This window comes from Podarcis muralis, chromosome 17 (assembly GCF_964188315.1).
Source record: "Podarcis muralis chromosome 17, rPodMur119.hap1.1, whole genome shotgun sequence".
In the NCBI taxonomy this organism is placed as follows: Eukaryota; Metazoa; Chordata; class Lepidosauria; order Squamata; family Lacertidae; genus Podarcis; species Podarcis muralis.
Window position 1 is genome coordinate 34,870,988 of NC_135671.1, and position 21,330 is coordinate 34,892,317.

General features: G+C 49.9%; 1 protein-coding gene across 1 annotated transcript in view; it reads right to left on the bottom strand.

Annotated features, from left to right (window-relative positions):
- Positions 1-16,673: 16,673 nt before the first annotated feature.
- The window catches only part of ZSWIM4 (zinc finger SWIM-type containing 4), a 40,287-nt gene continuing 35,630 nt past the window's right edge, over positions 16,674-21,330 (bottom strand). The window contains exon 14 of the mRNA XM_028711885.2: positions 16,674-19,907. Within this exon, the coding sequence (XP_028567718.2) occupies positions 19,021-19,907 (887 nt within the window). The 3' untranslated portion in view covers positions 16,674-19,020. The remainder of the gene's footprint in view (positions 19,908-21,330) is intronic.

Here is a 21,330-nt window from a genome sequence, read left to right on the forward strand (position 1 = left end):
GTAAGATGGTGGAGCTGGAATGTTAATGCTGGAGTGTACCAAGGCGCAACAGGGGAGGGCAGCTGGTGAGGGAGCCCCTCACCACACACCCCTGCCTGTAGGTGTAAGATGGTAGAGCTGGAATGTTAATGCTGGAGTGTACCAAGGCGCAACAGGGGAGGGCAGCTGGTGAGGGAGCCCCTCACCGCACACCCCTGCCTGTAGGTGTAAGATGGTGGAGCTGGAATGTTAATGCTGGAGTGTACCAAGGCGCAACAGGGGAGGGCAGCTGGGGTAGCAGGGGCGGCGAAACACAGAAGGGTGGGGTCCAAGTACACCTGCACAGGGTGCAGGGGTTGGAGACAGGGGACTTGGTGATCCTTGGTGGCTGCTCAGCAGCACCTGTTATGGAGAGGGAGTGCATCCTGCCCATTGAGACAAAGGACACATTCTGTGAATGACTCCTGGGAACCAGCTGCCAGGCACCTTTACTGTCCCAGCCGATCGAATCCCTTTGTTTCTTTTATTTACAAAAGCATTCATGCAGGTCCAATTCATACAATATAACATGCTGTAAACAATATATGCAGTAAAGCACCTTAAAAAAAAATCATTAAATGACTGGCTAATAAAAAATTAAGCAGCGACGTAGGCCTATACATACAAAGGTCTTCAAAGAGGCACCTGAATATCATAGGTAAGGGTGCCTGTTGTTTCTCGACTGAAAGAGTGTTCCACAGCAGGCATGTGCTGGCACTACGTGCCCAACTTCTGTCTGAGGCCTTTGTAGCATGGGGAACAGTTGGTGATCTCAGTGATGGAGCTCTGGCGGCCCACAAGTTATCTTGGATCCAAGTTGTTTGGGGATCTGTATACAAGAGCCTTAGGGATGCGGGTGGGCTGTGGGTTAAACCGCAGAGCCTAGGGCTTGCTGATCAGAAGGTTGGCGGTTCGAATCCCCGCGACGGGGTGAGCTCCCGTTGCTCGGTCCCAGCTCCTGCCAACCTAGCAGTTCGAAAGCACGTCAAAGCGCAAGTAGATAAATAGGTACCGCTCCGGCAGGAAGGCAAAAGGCGTTTCTGTGCGCTGCTCTGGTTCCCCAGAAGCGGCTTAGTCACACTGGCCACATGACCCGGAAGCTGTACGCCGGCTCCCTCGGCCAATAAAGCGAGATGAGCGCCACAACCCCAGAGTCGGCCACGACTGGAGCTAATGGTCAAGGGTCCCTTTACAAGAGCCTTGAACCTGGCCCAGTAGCCGATGAGCAGCCTGTTGGGGGACTGAGTATTAATCCATGCTGCAGAGACAGCTGAGCATTTCCTGGTCCCCCTTTCTGGTCCATGCAAACGAAAACCAAGGGTGCAGGGAGTTGGGGGACGATTTGCCCTGGAACCTGCCAACAAAATGTTGCGGTTTACTTCAGTCTTTGTCACTAGCATTCTCACAGGCTGCCCCTTCGCTCCCAAGAGAATTAGCTCAAATCCAATGCTGTAACATCAGGATTGCAGGAGATGGGATTGGTTGCCCATCATTCATGTCACCCTCTTCTCCTCACCGCGGATGGACTTTTTGCTTCAGGTGGGAAAATGCCCAAGGCAAGAACTGTCCAAAGTCCTCGAGGTCAACCAAAGACATTTTGGCACCTGAAGACCCAGCACAACTGACCAGGAAGTTCTCCCATGCAAATGCTACTGCAACCTCCGCCAGACTGTGTCCCCCTTGGACTGATCAACCGCCTCCCTTCATTTTGCTCCAAATCCACCATTTGCAGGAGCTGCCTCATAGCAGGGCCAGAGGTGGCTGCAGGGCACAACGACCGGTTCAGCCACACTGGGTACCACACCAATAATAATAATAATAATAATAATAATAATAATAATAATAATAATTTATTCTTTGTACCCCGCCCATCTGGCTGGGTTTCCCCAGCCACTCTGGGCGGCTTCCATAGAAACCAAAAAACACTAAAATATCATACATTAAAAACTTCCCTGAACAGGGCTGCCTTAAGATGTCTTCTGAATGTCAGGTAGTTGTTTATCGTTTTGACATCTGATGGGAGGGCGTTCCACAGGGCGGGCGCCACTACCGAAAAGGCCCTCTGCCTGGTTCCCTGTGGTGGTGTATAACAGAGCGCAAGAGGCAGGGGTGCCGAATATTAGCGTCGCTGAAATTTGAGAGCTCATCGGCCACTAGCAGATCTGACTGCCCACCAAGTCCCCACTGCTCTCAAATATCCTCTCAAATATATGAATTCAGCTGGAGCTCTCATGCTAGTCCAAAGCTGGAGACAGACGACAAATTCCTCTTTCCCCGAAAAGTAAATTTTATTTAATACTGTCAATAGAGATCCAGTAAAAATCAAAAGACAAGTAACAAGGGAGAAGTATAGGTAATAATATAACAGAATGAGAAAACAATAATAAGGATGAACTACATGTTCATCTAAATGGAATGTGTGTGTTTATGTGCACACACACGCTTGAATAACTAACCATGTCCCAAGGAGTATTTATAGGTTTGTATTTTCCTGTACTTTCTTGCACTTCATAAGCATGCCCCATTTTCCCACAGAACAATTACAGAGTTGCAGAAACAGATAGGTAGCCGTGTTGGTCTGCCATAGTCAAAACAAAAATAATTCCTTCCAGTAGCACCTTAAAGACCAACTAAGTTAGTTCTTGGTATGAGCTTTCGTGTGCATGCACACTTCTTCAGATACACACCTGATATCTGTATATCTTCAGATGCACACCTGATATCTGAGTATCTGAAGAAGTGTGCATGCACACGAAAGCTCATACCAAGAACTAACTTAGTTGGTCTTTAAGGTGCTACTGGAAGGAATTTTTTTTGTTTTGGGAGTTGCAGAAGACATTTTTTTAAGGTGAGGTGAAGTTGTGTGATAGCTCCATCATGCCTGTGTGGTGGACACACACATTTCTTTGTCTCACTGTTATCTCTGGGCAAATAGTTGGGTTTTCCCCCCAGGTTTTGGAAGCACACTACAAAAACCTGCAGCACCTGTTTGTCCAGAGAGGGATGAGGGAACACACCAAGGATACACATAGGCACCTATCGCAAATAAGCTCATCAGGTTCAGAGAAGAAGTTGGGAGGGGGGCGATTAGGGTCTCTGGGGGAGGGCTGCTTCAAGCATGGCAAGGTCCACCCAAGACTAGGGTTGCCACAGGATTGACTAGGGTTTCAAAAAATGAAAATAGTTGTTGAGCTTTTATTGGCCAAAGTTGTTCAGCTTTTGGGGGGGGGGGGTAGCAAAGGTACTGAGCTTTTGTTTTGCCCAAACCTTTTTGAGCTATTTTTAAGAAAATTCACCAAAATCTAGACTTCCAGACATTTCAACAATTTCTGCCCACTGTTTCTGACTGCCATATTCCGGCATTGTCCAGGGAATTCTGGCTGTGTGGCAACTCTACGCCAAGACCCTCAAGTTAAGGCAGTGGCGTAGCGTGGGTTGTCAGCACCCGGGGCAAGGCAAGTAATTTGCACCCCCTAACCCGTGGATTTGCGCCCCCTAACCCTAACCCCCAGATGTTGCGCCCGGTGCGGCCAGCCCCCCCTGCACCCCCCACACTACGCCACTGAGTTAAGGCCAGCTCATGATATCTTGATGCAGGAGGAGGATGCAGGAGAATTCAAGCCCTACTCCCAACAATAATTAACGTGGGATATTCTCCGCCAGGACATTTCCCTATGGGAGCCACACTGTGTGCAAATCCACGAGCTCAGAGTAAGAGTTGCAGGCCTTGTCTGTCTCTAGCCCATCTCTGGGAGCACAGGCCATTCCTGGAGGACCTTGTGTCCCTGTGAAGACACTGCTGCTGTGTGGAGAGAGGGCAAGCTCCCTCTGGCCCAGCAAGCTCTGTTTTGCAGTTGTAAGCGCATGGAGTGGGAGGGGGCAGGCAGGGGGTGACGTGAGGGCGCCCGGCAGTTGAAACAACCCCGTCAGGAAGTCCTCGTCTGTCCAGAGCTTTTTGATGTATGCTCCACTATAAATAGGCCTGGAGGAAATGGAGCTATCCTGGAAGCAGATCCTTCCTTTTCCACCCCCACTGCACACCCATGCTGAGCGGGTTGAGCTGCAGTCTGGGCCAGGGGGGGGGGGCAGAAAGTCAGGCAGGGGGCAGGGAAGGGGCCTTTCACCAATGCAGCCTGGAGATCGGGGCAAGGCAGCGGGGATCTGGGTCCCCTGGCCTGGCTGGGTCTTATCTAAACCCAGCAAAGAAATTTCTGCAGAGTCAAGAGGCCAGTAGCGAGTGCAGCCTGGACTCAAGGCCACCAACAACCTCGGAGATTGCAGAGGTCGGTTTTTGTTATGGAAGGGGAGGCCAGGTGTTCTGCACATGCTCAGAGGCACTCTCTTCACATACTCCAGGGCTAAGCAGAGCTGAGCCCATAGCTAAGGAAAGACAACCATGACTCATTTTAGTTCTCCAAGTTTCTCATTTTTACAGTTCTTCACATTTCCGCAGCAATGTGCAATTTGTTTTAATCATGAAAATTTGCTAGCATTTTTGTGCATGCAGTTTTGATTAATATATACACTTAGAACCCAATTTCCCTGATAGGCTTTTTTGTACAGTGGTACCTCGGGTTACATACGCTTCAGGTTACAGACTTTGCTATACGATCTGAGGTGCTAACCCAGAAATAGTACCTCGGGTTAAGAACTTTGTTTCAGGATGAGAACAGAAATTGCGCAGCGGTGGCACAGCGGCAATGGGAGGCCCCATTAGCTATAGTGGTACCTCTGGTTTAGAACAGTTTCAGGTTAAGAACGGACCTCCGGAATGAATTAAGTTCTTAACCTGAGGTACCACTGCATACTGTTTTCTCATTGGTGTGTGAATTTGGTAGTTTCTTATTAAAATTTTAATGTAACAGAATTTCTCCTCCAACCTAGCAGTCAAAACAGCCAAGCTCTAGGACAAAACCCAGAGAGAGTGTGGCATTAAAAATACCCCCACTCCTTTTGCAGCTCAGCAATTCTCCCTCCCTTGATCGGAGCAACTAAAATACAGAGTCATCACCACAGCCAGATGAGAGACATCACTCTGAAGCGACTGCTATTTATATCTCCTGGTGGCTGGAGGCTCATTTTGCTGGGAGCCAAATGACAGCCCTGGTGGAGAAAAGGGAATCTTTCAAGGTTTCATGTGGTCCTTGGAGACAGCACTCCATGCCCTGGAATAAATATACAGTATGTCAGCATCTTATTTATTAATCACAGCAATATCCCAGTCTTCCTCCAAGGTCCCCCAAGTAAGGCTAGCCTATTTTATTCTCACACTAACCCTAGGAGGATGTAGAATAGCAAAGTACCTCCGTGGCTGATTTGAGCCCCACCCAAATGCAACATACTATAGGAACAAAGGAGGAACTTTGGTCTATCTAGTTCAGTGTTGTCTACACAGACTGGCAGCGTCTCTCCAGGGTTCTAAGCGATCTAGGGGTCTTAGTAGATCACAAGCTTAACACAAGTCAGCAGTGTAATGAAGCGGCAACAAAACCCTAATGCTATTCTAGGCTGCATCAACAGAAGTCTAGGGTAGTCATAGTTGCACTGTATTCTACCTTGGTCAGACCACACCTGAAATATGGTGTCCAGTTCTGGGCACCACAATTTAAGAAGGATATTGACAAGCCAGAATGTGTGCCAAGGAGGGAGACCAAAATGATCAGGAGTCTGGAAATCAAGCCTTATGAGGAACGGTTGAGGGAGCTGGATATGTTTAGCCTGGAGAAGAGGAGACTGAATGGAGATATGTCAGCCATCTTCAAATATCTTAGGGGCTGTCCAATGGAAGATGAAGCTTGTTATCTCCTGCTCCGGAGGGTAGGACTCGAACCAATGGCTTCAAGTTACAGGAAAAGAGGTTTTGACTAAACATCAGGAATAACTTTCTGACAGTAAGACAGGGGAACAGACTTTCTCGGGAGATGGTGGGCTCTCCTACCTTGGAGGCTTTTAAGCAGAGATTGGGACGCATGTCCATGTTTGAGTTTTCTGCATTGCAAGGGGTTGGACTAGATGACCGTCTGAGTCCTTTCCAACTCCACAATTCTGTGATTCTATTCCTCTTCGGGTCAATAAAGAAGATCAGGTTATCAGAGCAAATTAGGGCTGCTCTCTTATTTGCTAAGAACATACCTACCAGGAACATTTAACCTGATGTTTATACCACTTTAACTTTCCCCAAAGAATGCCTGTGGTTGTACAGTCATACCTCGGGTTACAGACGCTTCGGGTTGCGCGATTTCGGGTTGCGCACCGCGTTGAACCCGGAAGTACCTGAACGGGTTATTTCTGGGTTTCAGCGCTTGTGCATGCACAGAAACGCCGAATCATGGCCCGTGCATGCGCCGCCGCGGTGTTGCAGGTTGCAAACGTGCTTCCCGTACAGATCACGTTCACAACCCGAGCGCCCACTGCAGTTTGAACAGGGTGCCATGAATTCTCTAAAGAAGAATCTCTATGCCATCCAGAGTCCAGAACTGTAATCCCCCCCCCTGCCTAATTGCTGGGGAGATGGACTGGGGGAAGAGCAAACTGTTCAAAGCTGACCCCAACCTCCCATTTTAGAAGTTAAGCAGAGGTACCTGTCGGCTGCACCCAGCCCTGGCCCTCCCAGCCCAGCTACCCTTAGAGGCTCTTAGGCCTCTTGGAGGGGAGAAGATGCTTAATCCTTCTTATTCAGCCACCTGCCACCTCCCCTGCCCCCCCCCCCCGAACTTCCCTTCTGGGCATTTTGTGCTCCAACGCCATGTTTGCAATGCAACCACAGGGTTGGGAAGGCGGGTGGTGGGCAGCGGGCAAGGACTAAGCAGCACCCACAACCCACCCATACTTCCTCTGTGGCAAGGATATGTTGCAAGTTAAATTAAAAAAAGGAAATGGGGGCTTGGGACTGCACAGGACTGTTAACCAGCAGCTCAATGGCACCCCAGTTCCCAGGAACTTTCCAAAATAGGAGCAAGCGAGCACACCAAGAAGGAAATGAGTCAAGGCCCAAGCAGAAGTGTTTGAGGGGGGGAAGCTTGGGACCGAAAAGAGCAATGCGAAGTGTCGTCCCGTTGAAGGTCCAGAGAGGCAGGCCCAGGGTCAGCCAGGGGGCCGCCAGGGCAAGAGAGGAGGGGGCCTGTTGGTGCCAGTCTCGTGTCCCCAGCCAGATGGGGCAGGGGCTCCATCACTGCCCAGCAACACCCACCCCATCTGGAACTCTCCGGAAATAGCCGGGATTCGTCCATCAAAAATGGCATCCAGGCGGAATTATTACAAAGCGTTCAAAGGCCCAGGAAAACCCAGGCATATGGCAGTTCCATATCGGAACTGTTGTTTTTTTGGCAATTTTCCTTTTAAAAAAATTGGTTAAAAGCTTTTTTTAAAGATTCTGCAGTGTAGGGGGGAAGGGGACAGCTGCTCCCCTCAAATCAAGTACAGTGGTACCTCAGGTTACAGATGCTTCAGGTTACAGACTCCGCTAACCCAGAAATAGAACCTCAGGTTAAGAACTCTGCTTCAGGATGAGAACAGAAATCGCACGACAGCTGCGCGGCGGCAGCAGGAGGCCCCATTAGCTAAAGTGGTGCTTCAGGTTAAGAACAGTTTCAGGTTAAGAACGGACTCTGGAACGAATTAAGTTCTTAACCAGAGGTACCACTGTAAATAAAAATACTTAACTAACTGACCCATTGCGTCACAGATACCCCGGTTCTGCCCACCGCATAAAACCTGCCCCCCCCAAATAAATCTTGGCTACACCCATGCAGCTAAGCCGGCCTTTTACAACCTGGGCCCCCCAGATGTTGGACTACAACTCCCATCATCTCTAGCTAGCGGGACCAGTGGCCAGGGATGATGGGCTTCCAGATGTGTTGTAGCAAAGCACCCACAACTGGCGGGGGGGGACACCCCTCGCCTCCCTCGGCCCAGCCGGGCGCTGTTTCTGCCGCCGCAGCAGCAGCAAGCGCTTCCCTCGCGTGCAACGGCGGCTTCCTCGCCCGGCGGCGGATGAGGCGCGCCCGAGCGTGGGCCGGGAAGGCGGGCGAAGCGGCTGCTCGGGAACAGCCGCCGGCGGAAAAGCAGCCGCGCCGCCCGCACGTAGCGCACGGGCCGAGGATGCGCTGGGGCGCGGCGCCCTCTCGCGGCCGAGACTGAGCGTTGCCGCTGAGGATCCCGCGGGGCGTCGCTGTTGGGGTGAGTTGGTCACCCCAGATCACACAAAACTCCCAAAGCATGGCGGGGGGGGGGGAGTTTTGCATCTCCTAAACACACACACACACACACACACACACACACCCGTCGCCCGCAGCCAGAGGGTCGCTCGTTTTGGATCCAGGTATGTGTGTATCTGATTTCAAGCCTTTAGGTTCTCAATTGGCAATGTGCTTGGAAGAGGTCTAAATAATCACAACTGGAAGTGATGGCTAAATTGATGTCGTATAACTACTTGCTTGTATAAGCCATGTTCTTCCAACTTGGAGTTTACAGCTCTTTCCAATAATCCAGTTATAAACCGTAGAACTGTAGATGTTTTGGGACTACAGTTCCCATCTTCCCTGACCACTGGTCCTGTTAGCTAGGGATGATGGGAGTTGTAGTCCCAAAACAGCTGGAGGGCCAAGTTTGGCCATGCCTGCTGTAGAAGAATGAGACTCCCGTTTGTTTCAAAGGTGTGCCGAAGAGGGAAAGCGCAGATCTGGCTTGGCTGACTCTGGCAGCCCTCTGTGTATTTCTGCCTGGCTCTTGCAATGCCAGCCGGGCATTTATATATAAAAATATAAAGCAGTATAAACGTAAAGGGACCCCTGACCATTAGGTCCAGTAGCAGACGACTCTGGGGTTGCAGTGCTCATCTCACTTTATTGGCCGAAGGAGCCGGTGTTTGTCCGCAGACAGCTTCCGGGTCATGTGGCCAGCATGACTAAGCCGCTTCTGGCAAACCAGAGCAGCGCACAAAAATGCTGTTTATCTTCCTGCCGGAGCGGTACCTATTTATCTACTTGCACTTTGTGCTTTCGAACTGCTAGGTTGGCAGGAGCAGGGACCGAGCAACAGGAGCTCACCCCGTCGTGGGGATTCAAACCGCCAAACTTCTGATCGGCAAGTCCTAGGCTCCACCCGCGTCCCTATAAAGCGGTATAGAAATGAAATAAAAATAATAATCCCAGATGTGTGCACGCGCTGGTTGAGTTGACTAGGGCACAGAGCCTCAGTGAAGCAGCCTGCACACATCAGGAGCGAGTGAACGCAAAATGCCAAATGGCAGGCACCTCTTTTCCAGTTCCCAACTGGGTAAGGAGCCAGAGACTCCCGTGAGCCCTTCCTTAACCCAAGTGGCCTATTGAGAAGTCCAGTAATGCCATTGTGGATGGCAGCAGCCAGCAGAGGGCAGCATTACCAAGAGGTGAGGTGAGTGATGGCAGATCTTGGGCTGCCATCAATGAGGGCAAGAGAGGGTAGTGGGAAGCTCTGACCTTTTGAAGCAACCCCGTTCATTTCAGTAGGACTTGCACAGAGACCCCTCTCTTGGGGTTGTGCCTGTGTTCATTAGTAAGGAGGAGAAAAGGACATTTGGATTCCCTGCTACCCAAGAGAAGTCCAGAGAGCACCAAGCTGAGATATTTTGCTTCCCTGGGTTATTTCATGCTGCATTCCCAAGGGGCATGCAACACCCTCTGGCAATGTTGTGCACCACTGTCCAAACTTGTGATTCCTAGCAACTGATATTACAAAGTAAAGGATCCCTGGATGGTTAAGTCAAGTCAAAGGTGACTATGGGGTTGTGGCGCTCATCTCGCTTTCAGGCCGAGGGAGCTGGCGTTTGTCCACAGACAGGTTTCCGGGTCATGTGGCCAGCATGACTAAACCGCTTCTGGCACACCATGACGGAAACCAGAGCGCATGGAAATGTTGTTTACCTTCCCGCCACAGGGGTATCTATTTATCTACTTGCACCGGCATGCTTTCAAACTGCTAGGTTGGCAGAAGCTGAGACAGAGCAATGGGAGCTCACCCCATTGTGGGGATTCGAATCACCGACCTTCTGATTGGTAAGCCCAACAGGCTCAGTGGTTTAGGCCACAGAGCCACCAAAATACATAGATAGGCAACAGAGATATCATGTATCCCTTCGAACTCTACAATTCTGTGACACCAATGGCTACAACAGCACATGAAATCAGAACTGTGATGCTTCTATCTTGATCCAAGGAGCTTAGTGTAAGATTTGGCTCTCCTTGTCAAAAAAGTTGGAAAGGGATGGAGCCACAATGACTAGTAGTCCTTGCTAGACTTGTTCTCCATGAACTTGTCTAGTCCTCTTTTAAATCTAGCCAGATTGGTGGCCATCATTACCTGTTGGGGGAATGAGATTCATAGTTTGCACAGGGCCAGAGCAGAAACTTGATTCATTTCACATTTGAAGAGTCAATCTACCTAATTCACACTTTCTAAAATGATAAGGAAACAAACACAACCATCCTTGGAAATGCCCCCTTCTGCAAATGATGCAAAGCAGTTTGCCAGCCAGATAACGCATACACTAAGATACAGAGTACTTAACAAATGCATATATTAGTGAAATAAAATACAAAAGCATTTTCTGTTTGGGGAAATCGCTCTGCAAAAATGGGTCTATTAGGCAGAACTGTATATAAAAAGGTATATAGTACATTGTTGTTTAGTCGTTTAGTCGTGTCCGACTCTTCGTGACCCCATGGACCAGAGCATGCCAGGCACTCCTGTCTTCCACTGCCTCACACAGTTTGGTCAAACTTATGTTAGTAGCTTTGAGAACACTGTCCAACCATCTCGTCCTCTGTCATCCCCTTCTCCTTGTGTCCTCCATCTTTCCCAGCATCAGGGTCTTTCCCAGGGAGTCTTCTCTTCTCATGAGGTGGCCAAAGTATTGGAGTCTCAGCTTCAGGATCTGTCCTTCCAGTGAGCACTCAGGGCTGATTTCCTTCAGAATGGAGAGGTTTGATCTTGTTGCAGTCCATGGGACTCTCAAGAGTCTCTTCCAGCATCATAATTCAAAAGCATCAATTCTTCGGCTATCAGCCTTCTTTATGGTCCAGCTCTCACTTCCATACATCACTACTGGGAAAACCATAGCTTTAACTATATGGACCTTTGTCGGCAAGGTGATGTCTCTGCTTTTTAAGATGCTGTCTAGGTTTGTCATTGCTTTTCTCCCAAGAAGCAGTCTATCACCATCTGCAGTGATCATGGAACCCAAAAAAGTAAATTATCTCACTGCCTCCATTTCTTCCCCTTCTATTTGCCAGGAGGTGATGGGACCAGTTGCCATGATCTTAGTTTTTTTTTATGTTGAGCTGCAGAGCATATTTTGCGCTCTCCTCTTTCACCATAATTCAAAAGCATCATTCTTCGGCGATCAGCCTTCTTTATGGTCCAGCTCTCACTTCCATACATCACTATGGGGAAAACCATGGCTTTAACTATACGGACCTTTGTTGGCAAGGTGATGTCTCTGCTTTTTAGGGTGGCTATATTTCAAAAAGTGAAAATCCAGACACAAAAGTTGTTGAGTTTTTTTTAGTTTTGAGCTCTCTTTTTTTCAAAATCTCAACAACAAAAAGTTTTTGAGCTCTTTTTAAATGAAAATCACCAAAATCTTCGCTACCGACATGGGCTGCCATACATCCAGATTTTGCTGAACATTTCAGCGATTTCTGCCTGCACGCTGCTCAAGGGGGCTGAATACTAGCTATGCCTGGAAAATTCCAGATGTATGGCAACCAGTGGCGTAGCGTGGGGGGTGCAGGGGGGGCCGGCCGCACCGGGCACAACATCTGGGGTTAGGGCAAATCCACGGATTAGGGGGCGCAAATCCACGGGTTAGGGGGTGCAAATCCACGGGGTAGGGGGCGCAAATTACTTGCCTTGCCCCGGGTGCTGACAACCCACGCTACGCCACTGATGGCAACCCTATAGTAGGATATATTTGCACAAAAATGCTGGCAAATTTCCATGAAGTTACTATTTTAAAATTGCAGTTGGAAAAATTAGTGAGAAACTGACATGGCTGGATTGGTCCATTTCTAGTGAAAAAGTACTCTATTTTGTCTGTCCTGAATCTTCCACATCCAGCTTCCTTGAATGTCTCCATGATACAGGCGGCCTCCCTTGGGCCTGGAACAGTCAGGCTGGTGCTGAGCAACAGGTGCTCAGGGCCACCCCACCCAGCTCATCAGCCTCTGTGTGGGCAGCGCTGATTTGGGTGACTCATCCGGCTGAGTTTTGCGCATGACCCTGCCTGAGCACCCTTCCTCATGGTCTAAGGTAAAGGTAAAGGTAAAGACCCCTGACAATTAAGCCCAGTCGTGAACGACTCTGGGGTTGCGGTGCTCATCTTGCTTTACAGGCCGAGGGAGCTGGCGTTTGTCCGCTCCACAGTTTTTCCAGATCATGTGGCCAGCATGACTATGCCACTTCTGGTGAAACCAGAGCAGTGCATGGAAATGCTGTTTACCTTCCCGCCAGTGCAGTACCTATTTATCTACTTGAACTTTAACGTGTTTTCAAACTGCTAGGTTGGCAGGAGCTGGGACTGAACAATGGGAGCTCACCCCGTTACAGGGATTTGAACCGCCTACCTTCTGATCGGCAAGTCCTAGGCTCTGTGGTTTAGACCACAGCGCCACCCTTCCTTATGGTCTAGCTTGTATCTATTTCCTCCTAAATTTGCTGCATCTGGCAGTTTGTGTGCTATCCATGCAACTACCTCCAGGGAAAGAAACTACGATTGCAAAACGGAACCGCCAGTCATGGCCCTACCTGGGTTGGCCAACCTGGATGGGAGTCATCCTTTACTATCATGCAAGAGGAAAACAAACACTGAGCATCCAGGTGAGCTGACTCAGCCCATGCACTGCTGGAAGAACCACCAGCCCTCCAACACAGTGTTTCTGTTTAAAGACAGACTGTGAGGATGGTCAGGTGTCCTTAGAAAAGACAGTAGTTGAAGATGTTCCTCTATTTGAAGGGCTATCTGATCCAAGGCCAGTTTAGATATAAAGTTGCCCATCAATAGCAGGCTGAGTGGGCACGTATATTTATATTTAAATTATAGCATTTATTTATAATTTTGCACCGATACATATAAATCAGTACATGCACATTTGTGGCTCGCTTTACTTAGTACAGTGCAGTGGCGTAGCGTGGGGGGTGCAGGGGGGGCCGGCTGCACCGGGCGCAACATCTGGGGTTAGGGCAAATCCACAGGTTAGGGGGCGCAAATCCACGGGTTAGGGGGCGCAAATCCTCGGGTTAGGGGGCGCAAATTACTTGCCTTGCCCCGGGTGCTGACAACCCACGCTACGCCACTGGTACAGTGGTACCTCGGGTTAAGAACTTAATTCGTTCCGGAGGTCCATTCTTAACCTGAAACTGTTCTTAACCTGAGACACCACTTTAGTTAATAGGGCCTCCCACTGCCGCCGCACGATTTCTGTTCTCATCCTGAAGCAAAGTTCTTAACCCAAGGTACTATTTCTGGATTAGCAGACTCTGTAACCTGAAGCGTCTGTAACCTGAGGTACAGCTCCGGTTGTTTGGTCCCAGCTCCTGCCCACCTAGCAGTTCGAAAGCACGTCAAGTGCAAGTAGATAAATAGGTGCCGCTCCGGTGGAAAGGTAAACAGCATTTCCATGCGCTGCTCTGGTTTGCCAGAAGTGGCTTAGTCTTGCTGGCCACATGACCCGGAAACTGTCTGCGGACAAACGCCAGCTCCCTCGGCTTATAGAGCGAGATGAGCGCACAACCCCAGAGTTGTCCGTGACTGGACCTAACGGTCAGGGGTACCTTTACCTATTGTGGCACTGTAGTCAGTCAGGCTTTGTTGACCTTTAGGTTAATTAAAATTCAGGCATTTCTAACCTCTGCTACACAGCAGGCAGGGTTAGTCTTTCAGAGCAGAAACCGAGCCTCAAAGATTAATGGATCCAACTTCTTCAGATGTTCTGCTACTGTCCTTACACCTTCTGGAAGTGCCACTGTGGCTCTGAAAGCTATAAATCCAAGAAGGAATAGCCAATTGCCCCAGTGTGCTGTTATGTTCCTGGTGGTTCTCCTCTTTGAAGGCTAAAGGCTACATACAGTCCCTTATACCACAAGAAAACCTGATCCCCTTTCAGACCCAAGTGAGGACTGTATGGTCCTACAGAGGCCACTGGGCTCCAACTCCCCTCCACCCAGTGAGCAGTAACAGTGGACCCTACTCTGTGGCACTCAAGACACTGCTGAGATCACACTTCCAGCACTTGAACAGCAAACTTGTTCTGATTGTACAGTATGGTTAAAATGAGCTGATTTTTAATCTCCTTTGCTTGAACAATTTCGGTATCATTGAGCACCCGTGTCTCTTAAGTGGTGTACATTAGGCTTACCAAAAATATACAGTCTGTTTCTGGAAGGCCACAGGTTTGCCTCCTCTGCTCCCAGCTTCAAGGTGCCATAGGAGTCTTTCTTCAAATTTCTAGTAGTGATACCCAGAGAGGACAATTGCTTGAAGCCCCACTAACAGAGGCTGACACAAGGACATCCTCATCTATGCTCCCATGTGAAATCTGTGTTAAAGGAATTAGAGCTGACCTCAGTTGGCCACCCCTCCTCTCCTGTGTAAATAGGTGCCAAATATTACACTGCTGTTTTCTATGCAAACATTTGGCACGATGTTTTAATTTTCATGTTTGGTTTCATTGACTGATTGGCACTTCATGTTGTCAGTTGGTACCATCGCTTTGATTGGGTGATATGCGGACACACAGAGTGCAACAACAGCCACAACCCAACAGCTGACATGCGACATTTTACAAATGCTTTTTGTACCTAGTGTCACCTGTGCATTTAACCAATCAGGAAACAGGTGGGAACAGGTGGGTCTGTCTGTCTCTGTCTTTCACACACAAAAACACCCCAAGAAGCATTTCAAATTTGGGTGATCAGCTTTCAGAGAAAGCTTTCAAAGACCCACAAAACAGCCGCTGCTCACCTAGCACAAGGCTGCTTTCTTTATCTGCCCATGCGGCACCCAGTATCAAGGCTGGGGCTCAGGGGCACTGCCACCACCATCCTGCTAATAATTAAATGCTGTGTGCCAGTCATTACTTGCTCCCTATCTGTGACTCAGGACTATGTAATCTGGAAGTAAATGTCCCAACCAGCACTGTTGGGTTTCACTCAAGGCTTGTATTATGACTATAGAGTTCTCAGTGCTACAACTGCCCTGCAGGTTTGCCAGGGACCTCACCCCAAAACTTGTTGAGAAATAGGTAGCTCCAGCTAGGCAACCATTTCAGTGACTGGAGGTTGATAGGAGCGGTGTTCAAATTTACCTTTGAATATACTTGTCAAAGTCCTGTTATTTAGACTTTCTGCCACAGGCACAACAATATTTGGGGACAGGTTGTGGAATACAATTTCAGTATGCTTTCCTTACTTCATGGTCGCACTGTGATACAAGCCACTATACCCAACCTGATTATGGAATCCTGTACCAAATGAAGACATGGATGTTACATAAGAAGCTCATTTGAACCATCAATGCCCAAGAAGGCATGGAACAGGGACAAACCTATATTAAGGGCAGGGATGGGCAAATAAGCCTGTTCCCATGTCACCCATGTGCATGTATGTTTACTCAAAAGTCTGGTCTGTCCTCTTCCAGCATGCATCCTGCACAAAGTATGCATTTGTACTTGTATCTCTAAATGTATTTTCTCTGAGCACACATATTTCTGAATATTTTAAGCGTCTTTTGATATGCCTTTTAACCAGAGAATGGTGTTGGCGCATTTGGGAAATATGAAAGCTGGGAGGTTTAACGTGCATTTTAGTCCTGGAGGTACAAATAAGATCTAATTGGCACATTGCTTGAAGCCATAGTTATAGATTGTGCTTTAAAGGAGTGCATGTGTTGCTGCTGAGATCGCAGGTGCTTTGATCCTCCCTGTACTTCTGGGAAAGAAATCATTGTCTTGCTTAGCATCATGTCTCAACCCTGGCTCGTGGTTTCTTTCCTCTAAACAAACCATGGGTGGAAAGCCAGAAGCAAACCTTGTTTGCCAAGGCTGGATGTAATGCTCAGTGAGAACACGGCTTCTTTCTGGGCAGTAGCAGCAAGAGTGGAAGGAAGGAGTGAAGGACCAACTTCAGGAGCGTTGCCCCAGCACCCTGGGTACCCACATATAAGTCAGTGTTTGTGGGGGTTTTGGTCCAAAGTAGGACGCAGGTGGCGCTGTGGGTTAAACCACAGAGCCTAGGACTTGCTGATCAGAAGGTCGGTGGTTTGAATCCCCGCGACGGGGTGAGCTCCCGTTGCTCGGTCCCTGCTCCTACCAACCTAGCAATTCAAAAGCACATCAAAGTGCAAGTAGATAAATAGGTACCGCTCTGGCAGGAAGGTAAATGGCGTTTCCATGCGCTGCTCCGGAAGCAGCTTAGTCATCCTGGTCACATGACCCGGAAGCTGTACACCGGCTCCCTCGGCCAGTAAAGCGAGATGAGCACCGCAACCCCAGAGTCGGCCACGACTGGACCCAATGGTCAGGGGCCCCTTTACCTTTTTACCCAAGGTGAGTCAATTCATTTGAGGATCATTTGCAAGAAAACAGTGAGAAACAACACACACACACACATTATCTCCAAAAGAGAAGCCAAAAAAACAAATGTTGCGGTTTATGTTAAACCTTTTACAAAATAATACAATAAATGATTCAATAAATAGAAAAAAAAATTACAAAATTACAGGATTTTTTTTAATACAGGGAAACAAAGAAATAAACCCAGAAACTTTAAAACTAACTGACTAGCTGGCTCCAAAGTGGAGCTGTGCAACACACCAACATCTCCACCAACACTAAGGGCCAAGAGGGGCTGAGCGCAGGACGCAGCCCCCTTGGCCCCATGCGCACGAAAAGGAGCCCCTTCGGGACCCCTGGCCTCTTCATATATATTAACTTTTTAAAACATTATCTTGTCATCACAATAATCTAATTAGTAGCATGAGCTTGTTGTGGTTTGTTCCTGAGTAGATTTTATCCAGCAGAAAAAAGAAGTGGGATTTTGGAGCGGGGTGTCTCTGGAAATACCATTTAGCACCCCACTAGGGCCACTTAGAGACCTCCCCCCGCCTTCCTCCACGGGAAACACCGGACCGGCTGCGCAAGACACCCAGGCGGCAAGATCTAACAGGCGCCAACCAACCAAGTCAGGTGTGGCGCAAGGGGTGAGCCCCAAGATCTTCCCGAAAAGCATCCAAAGGCATTTGGGGGGTGTTTATTGGATCACTGTGGCACAGCCACCTGGAAGGGCAAAACATTTCTGGCATGCCTGACACTTCACAGCATCATCCTGAAACAGGGGAGGAGGTTTGAGGTATGAACTGTCTGCCCACCAGCAGCTCCAGAATTCTAGACTGGAGGAGCCAGAGAACGGGAATCCTTCAGTTGTAGGAGTCTGAGGGGCATTAACTGGAAACAAAGGTAGTTCTAGAGGGACAGAAGAGGACACTGGGGCCCCCCAAAAATGGCTAAAGTGCCCCAACCCCTGCAAGTAGGGCCTGGCGCCAACCTGCCACTGACAAGCTAAAAGCCGAAGGGAAAGCTGAAATACTGACGAATTTGGTAGGGGTGGGGGGAAGAGAGGGAGTCATGCTTGGGAAGGAAAGAGCAGGGGGGAGAAGGATGCCCCCCCCCATGCACAAATAGAAGAATGGGCGAGGGACTGGAGAAACCCGTTTGCTTGGAGTGACAGGTTGCGTTCTGTGGCAGCAGGGTGGGGGGAATGTAATGTGTGCGAGACACCCCATTCTGGGGACTGAGACAGATGCCTTCCTGGTCTCTTGCAAAGATGAAATTCCATAAAAGGGATGCAGCAGGGTTCCTGGCCTCAGTGGATGTGGGCAACTTCTTGCTTCATTAGATCGGGCCAGGTGAACCCCAGAATGTGCCCCACCTACCACCAGCAGACCAAAAGCAACTCTTCTACTGGCTCATCCAGCAGGAAGTTGTTCCCCTCGTCGCTCGACTTCTTGGAGAACATTTGCGCCGGAAGGACTTAGATGGCTCCGGCAGCGAGCCCCCCCCCCCCTTCTGGCACTAGGGGCTCAGCTCCAGACGCTTTCGACACGAAGGGAGAGCAACTCAAACGTTATCAGTGCAAGGAGGTATCAGAAGTTGACGGGTCGCCTACCCCAGCCCTGTTGAGGACACTCAAGCCCCTCTTCTGAGTCTCCAGACTTCAACACACAGGTTTGGGGCTTCGGACCTAAAGGGATCGGGGGGAACGGACCGAGAGAGCCCGTGCGGGTCTCAGCAGGGAAGATGATCGGCATTCATGCATCCCACCTGAGCTTGCATAAACAAAGCCCAAACCGACTTGCTAGGCTTGAAATATGACATCAGAACAGCAGCTGTGAAATTCCATGGGACTGGACACCCCCACACACACACACGCACCACTTGCAAGACCCTGCCAGGGCTTGGACCCTTCAACCAAAGTGGGGGGGGGGGGGTTTCCTGTTTGCATTCCTGCAAGTTAATACTGAAAAACCGGCAACTCCTGGAGCTAAATAACAAGCCCAACTCCTTCCTGCCCCACTGAGGCAGCCGAGGGAGCAGCTGGGGCTTCAGGCTTCAAACAGAGGCTATGCTCAGCCCAGGTGTTGCAGGAAAAAAAAAACCCTCCCCACCCCAAGGGTCTCCACATGGGACCCCCAGCCGAAGTGCAGGCCCATCTGCTACAGCCCCGGAGTACCTCCGCCGAAGGGAAGAGAGACCTCGCTGCTCTCCAGCCTCCAAGTAAAGGGATTTCTGAACCCAGGCAGAAGTCCAGGCTCCGCTTCATCAACCCACCCCCAAAGCACTAGTGCCCCAAGGGAAACAGATCTTACCACCCCACCCTCCAAGCTAAAGTCCTTCTGATCAAGGGGAGAGAGGCGCCCCTCTGAACACCCTCCCTGCCCCCAGCCAAAGCATGCGCCCCCCAGAGCAGCCCCTAGCCAAAGCGCTCCCGCACGAGCAACATCAGTTTCTTTTTGCCCTTGTAGGTCTGTTTGAGGTTGTCAAGGAACTGGCTAAAGCGCATGTGCCCTTCGTGCGCCATCAGGAACGTCTCGCGGGCTTTCCCCAGGAACTCGATGAACTCGCCGTAGTGCCGGGGGCTGATGTGGGTGAGGCGCGAGTGAGTGGTGCTGATGTAGGCAGCCATGGCGGCCTCCAGGAGCTGGCAAAGAGGAGCTTTGTCCATCGCAAAGAGCTTCCCTCCGGCACCGGCGCCCCCCGCCCCGCGGCGCCCCCCACCCAGTGAGGCAAGGCCCGGGGGCGGAAGGCTCCAGCGGTGCAAGATGTCAGAGAGCATGGGAGCGCACTGGACGCTCTTGATGACCAGCGGGACAATGGCAGCCAGCTCGTTCTTGCCCAGCGACTGGCTGAGGGAGCAGGCCCAGAGGACGTCGTTGAGGGCGGGGTGGGTGTCCTGGTTGAAGGCGATGCTGAGGTGCGAGAAGGCCAGGGTGGCCAGCTTGTAGGCGCGCAAGGGCAGCCCGCGGTGCTCCATGTACCGGGCCACGGTGAAGAGGTGGGAGTGGCCCATGCCGGCGGAGGCCGCCGAATCCAGGACGATCTGGTAGGCCGCCTCAAAGGCCGCGTGGTTCTTCTCGCAAAGCGTCAGAGCCGGCAGCGCACAGTTCTGCGGGTCCTTCATGGCGCACTGCAGCGCCAGCGTCCGTGCGCAGCTGCACAGCTCCTCCCGCTGCACCGTGCTCAGGCTCAGCCTCAGCAGCGTCGCGTGCGTGGTGCCCGTCACGGCCACGATGGTCGTCGCCTCAATAGGCGTGAAGAGCGTGTACCAGTTCTGCATGATGTTCATCAAGGCCTGGACACCTGAAAGGGAAAGGGGGGGTTAAGCGCAAAAGTCACGAAGCAAAGGGCACCCCCCCCCCCAAGGCGTGGACCCTGAGCACTGTGGGCAAAGCGGAAGAAGGGAAGGTGCAGCTCCCGAGAGATTGCCATCTCTTTGGTGGGAAAGGAGCAGGACCCATCAAGGAATCGGAATCAGACGAATCTTTATTTGATTCAGCCACTACCCATGGCAATAAAAAAAAAATGTACTGAAGATAGAGGTAAAAACTTAACCACAGAAAATACATTTGGGGAGTTTACATCAATAATCAAATAACAGATCTTATTGTAATTGCCCCCGTTAAACACCTTGCAGTTTTTGCTGTCACCTGATCATCTTCACGGCCTAGGACCCTCATACCTATGGGACCGCCTCTCCTGGTATGCCCCACAGAGGACCTTAAGGTCCATAAATAGCAACATCCTAGTGGTCCCGGGCCCTAAGGAAGTCAGATTAGCTTCAACCAGAGCCAGGGCCTTTTCAACACTGGCTCCAGCCTGGTGGAACGCTCTGTCTCCTGAGACCAGGGCCCTGCAGGATCTGATTTCTTTCCGCAGGGCCTGTAAGACAGAGTTGTTCTGCCTGGCCTTTGGCTTGGAATCAATTTGATTCCCTCCCCCTCTTTCTTTTTTCCTTTCTCCTCCTGTGATGAGGCTGCATTTTAATGTTTTAATGTTGCATTTTAATCTTGTTTTTTAAGTTGTATTTCAATCAACTTGTTTTTCTTATTGGTTGTTAGCCACCCTGAGCCCGGTCTTGGCTGGGGAGGGTGTGGTATAAATAAAAAAATATTTATTATTATTATTATTATTATTATTATTATTATTATTATTATTAATCTGCTAAAAGAAAGGACACAGTGGCAATGGTTGAGCGACCCGGCATGGACAATAATACAGTGGTGCCCCGCAAGACGAATGCCTCGCAAGACGAAAAACTCGCTAGACGAAAGGGTTTTCCGTTTTTTGAGTCGTTCCGCAAGACGAATTTCCCTATGGGCTTGCTTCGCAAGACGTTTCGTCTTGCGAGTTCTTGCGAGTTTGTTTCCTTTTTCTTAAAACCGCTAAGCCGTTAATAGCCGCTAAGCCGTTAATAGCCGCTAAGCCGCTAATAGACGTGCTTCGCAAGACGAAAAAACCGCAAGACGAAGAGACTCGCGGAACGGATTAATTTCGTCTTGCGAGGCACCACTGTAGAGGGGTAATAACCTCACTCCTCAAATCTTCATAAAGAGTGCAAGCCAGAAGCACATGAGCCACTGACTCCATACTGCCATCTCCACAGGGACATAACCGTTTTTCCAGTGGAAGTTTTTGAAACCGACCCTCAAGCACAGCCAAAGGCAGTATATTCAATCTTGCGAAAGACTAGGTGGAAAATAATCATGCCACGGACAAAATTTCC